Genomic DNA, 5,000 nt, shown 5'->3' with positions numbered 1-5,000 from the left:
TATGCGTGTGTTTATATGCATATGTGAACGAAGGGTTGTGTCATTAACAATGTTGGAAATAGTGACATTTCAAGGCACTGTTACATCTCTGTCTTTGTTAACAGTTTTATGTTAATGAAGAGTTACTTCAAAGGAAACTCACCGAAGCAAACAAATAGAACTTACAAATGTTAAAATCACATATCGCAATCTAAGTCATCTCATAACACATATTCATCAAAGAAACCAGACTAAATTCTCAATGATGCAACATTCTTTGAAAAAAAAATTGTTCTCACTAAAGGTTTACGAAACAAAGCAACCTCAAAGTAAAATAATTCGTTAGCTCAACGCAATAACTAACGAAAACATTCCATGACCCTTTCACACGCACAGATAGAAAAGCTTATGGAATTTGAAGCATGTTTTTTTTTTAATTATAGCTATGGAAATGTTCTAAGCAATATTGTAAGACAAAGCAACTTGAAAACTAAGTTCATTGTTTGTAGAAAAAAAAAATATGAAAAAGGTTTATGAATAATGTATAATTTCACGATGCAAAATACGTAACTATAAATATTCAACATTTGGAAGAAAACATAATGTCGGTTAATAAGTCCCATAGCTTGCACTGTGGAATTATTCATTCTCATACATAACTTTTAAACAATAAAAGCAATTGAGTTTGGAAACCTTTGAAGTAAAATTATACGTACAACACCGATCTTCCGGAAACTGATAATCCGGCAGCCCTTTTATCCGTCATAAATATATTTATCTATCTGTATGTACTAAGAGGAAATACTTTATAATGATTCCACAATTTCCATAAAATATATGACTACTCTAAATTTCTACCTTTTCACGCACTTTTAAAGACTTAAAGATCATGTCTTCAATAATTAATGATATAACTATCGAACAGGGACCTAAGTTAGACTAGGCCGGAAAACAAGAGTTCATCGCGCCAAAGTGAATCCTAGTATGCCGGAAAATCGGTGTTATACCGTAAAAGGAAGTGCCTGACTTTAATCATGATAATCATAATTCTAAGAGGGCAAAATTGAGACATACCGAGTTAGTTTTTACTTACAATTGTTCCAATTTGTCTAGATGTTGGAACACTTGGCTCTCTATAAGTCGTATCCGGTTCTTATAAAGGTACCTGAGAGAGAAGAGAAAGAAAAAACAAACAAAAGAAGAGGTCAAGCAGCAGTCCAAGATAAAGATAAGCACAAAAACAAATGACACAAGAATGACAACGAGACCCACTTTGCGACAGCTTAAGTGGCTCGATTTTGACTGTCAACGACCTTTCTGAATTAACTGCTAAAGAGACATTAAACTGATAGCTTAATTGGTGATCTTATAGACATAAAAAAGCATTATTAGTTCAAGCTCTTGAATTATACAGTGACAGATGTAATGTGAAGTATCACAAATAAAATGTAGCACATAATTTACGATGTGGTTCGGTAACAGTATGTGTTACGTCACCATGTGCAGAGAACAGCACAACAACACAGAGGCTATAGCTAAAACAATAACAAATACAATACTATTGCTAATAATAATAATGGTCAGTGTGATAATATCTATACCATTAATAGTAATCGTAAAAAAAACAAAATCAACAACATTAATATCAATCAATATCATTAATATATATATATATATATACATATATATATGCATATATATATATATATGCATATATAATGGTGATGATAATGATAATGATAATGTTAACAATAACACTAACAATAATAATGACAACAAACATTAATAACGGCAAAAGCTATCGTGATAATAATGATGATCAGAACATCAGTATTAATGATGATGATGACAATGATAATAACAAATAAAATAACATAGAAACACAGATAATGACAATGACAACAATATCGAAATAACAACAATGATGATAATGAAATTAACAACGCTAACGACAATAGTGGCAACAAAATAATAGCGAAAAGGTAGCGAAAAAATCCTGACTGGCAAATACATGCAGCGGAAGCGATCTGTCTTGGGAGATTCTCAAAATCATTTCTTAAGAAGACACTTGGGAAAATAACAAACGTTTAGCTAAATGGACATTCACAAAGGTCTAAATCATGAATAAAGTTGTACATGACATTCATTAAAACAATGATAGTGAAAACCTTGATAATGAAATATAAAAGCATAATTAACAAAACAATTAAAACAACATATTACAATACATCAATAAATATAACACAGACGACTAAAAAAGCAAACAAAATACAAAGAAAACAGCTGTACGAAAACAAATAACATGAATAATACACTATGGAATGATACCAATAACATCAATCATGATAAAACAATGGTGAATATAACATAACAAATATACCAAAATGCATTTTTAAAAATTCATTCTGAAAATATTATACGCATTATCTTACCTGCCGTCATACGTCTGCGATCAAAACGGAACGGATTATCATTATTATAACGAATCACTAAAGGGAATGAATTACGTTTACTGTCATTGGTCACTTTTCGACATTTTCGACAGACGGCCGCGCAGTGAGGTGGGAGGGAAGGGGGGAAGGAGGGGTGACGAGGGAAGGGGGAAGGAGGGGTGACGAGGGAAGGGGGAAGGAGGGGTGACGAGGGAAGGGGGGAAGAAGGGGTGACGAGGGAAGGGGAAGGGGATATGGATGGAGATAGGGATGGGGAAGGAAATGAGGAAGGGGATGAGGATGACGAGGGAATAGGATGGGGAAGGGGATAGGGAATGGGCTAGGGAAGGGGAAAGAGATGGGGATGGGGATGGGGATGGGGATGGGGATGGGGATGGGGATGGGGATGGGGATGGGGATGGGGATGGGGATGGGGATGGGGATGGGGATGGGGAAGGGGAAGGGGATGGGGAAAGGGGATAGGGAACGGGAAGGGAAAGGGGAAGGAGATGGGGATGGGGATGGGGATGGGGATGGGGATGGGGATGGGGATGGGGATGGGGATGGGGATGGGGATGGGGAAGGGGATGGGGAAAGGGATAAGGATGGGGAAGGGGAAGGATAAGGGAAAAGGGGAACGGGAAGGGGAAAGGGGAAGGGAAAGGGAAGGGGAAGAAGGGGAAAGGGGAAGGGCATGTGGAAGGGGAAAGGGAAAGGGAAAGGGATGGGGAGGGGGAAAGGGGAAGGGGAAGGGAAGGACGGGAAGAAAGAAAAGGGGAAAGGGGGAAATGGACGGAAGGACGGAGGGAGGGAGAGGGAAGAAGAGAGGAGGAAGGGAGGAAAAGAGGGAGGGAGAGGGAAAAAAGGAGAGAGAGGAAGAGGAACAGCAAGAGGGAGGGGAAGAGCGATAGTGAGAAACAGGGCGATAGAGAGAGGGAAAGATAGAGGTAGAGATAAAGGTAGAGGTAAAGGGAGAGAGAGAGGAAGAAGAGTATAAACAAACATGGGTGAGGAAAATAAAAGAGAAAAATATTAAAGAAAAAGGAAAAGAAGAAAGAACAATTAAGGGGAAAAAAAAATATAGATATATTAATATTATTTAAATTTATATATATCTATTCTAATAATAAAATAAAGAAGACAAGTGCAAAGAAAAAAAGAAAAAAAAAAGAGAAAATAAGAAGGAGGAGGAGGTTAAATGAAGAGCCATCACGCAATACCCTTTCCATCGAAAATAAAATCAGTCCAAACTGCTCATCAATAGCAACAAATTTCATAGTAACGTTTAGCGATGTTTATATCTATTTATTTATTATTATAATCTTTATTTTGGGGGGAGTGGGGTTGATTAGGGATAACTGATGACGTCAAAAGGGTATGAACTTTACAGGATTTGCTCTGAATTATAAACGTTGGCTTATAAAAAAAACAAAAATGAATAGATATAGTGTCACTGGTACAGTTACTGGAAATAACGTGTCTCAGAAACTGGTGTTAGTGAGAAAAAAAATAGATAAGTTTCACACCAAGAAAACAAGTTTGCAATAAACTAGTTTGCAGTTATGGAAGATCATACTAGACATACGTTTCCCTTTTTATGTTTTTTTTTTTTTTTCAATCCTTTCCCTGTTCCCCCCTTCTCTTTTTCAGTCACAGCCTTCTTTCTCTCTCTCCCTCTTAATCTCTCTCTTTCTCTTTCTCTCTCTCTCTCTCTCTCTCTCTCTCTCTCTCTCTCTCTCTCTCTCTCTCTCTCTCTCCCTCTCCTCTCACTCCTCCGTGGCTCTCTCCTCTCATCTCTCCCTCTCTCTCGTCTCTCTCTCTCATCCCTCTCTAGTCCTCTCCTCTCCTATTTACTCTCTCTCTTTTCGCTATCTTTTTTTCTCTCTCTCTCTCTCTCTCTCTCCTCTTTCTCCCTCCCTCTGCCTCTGCCTCCCACTCCCTCCCTCCTCCCTCCATCCATCTCCCTCCACCCTCCCATTCTTCCTCTCACCTCGGCCTTTCCGCCTCCCGCACCCCTCCTCTCCTCTCCACTCTTATCCCCCTCCCCCTCTCTCCCACTCCCCCCCCCTCCCCCCTCCCTACTCCACTCCATCTCCTACTCCTCCAAGTAAGGGCGAAGGAACTCACAGATATCGTAGATCCCGAAGGCCTTCGAAGGATCCGTTTTGCAGCCTCGTGATGTGGTTGTTGTTGAGGAGCCTGGAATGGGAATGGAATGGGTCAGTTAACGGGAATTGCATGTTCTGCTGATTTGGTTTTACTTGCTGGAAATGAGTGAATTCGTTGTGGCTGTAATTATTATGATGTTAGTAGTAGTAATTGTGTTGATGATGATTGATTGATGATGATGATGATGATGATGATGATGATGATGATGATGATGATGATGATGATGATGATAATGATAATAATAATGGTAACAGTAATGATGATAATAATAATGATGAAAAAAATACTACACTTTAACAACAAACAAATAAAACAAACTAACAACAACGGCCGTAATAATAATATGTTATATTAGCTAATAATAATGGTTAGACGAAAATATAAAAATAACAAAAAATTTTAATGGGACATACAATGAAT

At 38.1% G+C, this 5,000-nt stretch overlaps 1 protein-coding gene across 6 annotated transcripts in view; it reads right to left on the bottom strand.

Annotated features, from left to right (window-relative positions):
* Pxn (Peroxidasin) overlaps positions 1-5,000 on the bottom strand; it is a 224,137-nt gene that overhangs the window by 32,603 nt on the left and 186,534 nt on the right. For 5 of the 6 annotated variants that reach the window (XM_086541630.1, XM_086541628.1, XM_086541627.1 and 2 more), the window contains exons 3-4: positions 4,539-4,610; positions 1,073-1,144 (exon numbers count right to left, since the gene is read on the bottom strand). In XM_086541630.1, the coding sequence (XP_086397756.1) occupies positions 1,073-1,144; positions 4,539-4,610 (144 nt within the window). The remainder of the gene's footprint in view (positions 1-1,072; positions 1,145-4,538; positions 4,611-5,000) is intronic. The other variant, XM_086541631.1, reaches the window with a different exon arrangement.

Source organism: Penaeus japonicus, unplaced genomic scaffold (genome assembly GCF_977035675.1).
Source record: "Penaeus japonicus unplaced genomic scaffold, GWHDUDI00000001_assembly GWHDUDI00000011, whole genome shotgun sequence".
Classification (NCBI taxonomy): Eukaryota; Metazoa; Arthropoda; class Malacostraca; order Decapoda; family Penaeidae; genus Penaeus; species Penaeus japonicus.
The sequence above is the reverse complement of the archived record's forward strand: the minus strand, read 5'-3'. Positions and strand labels throughout refer to the sequence as shown.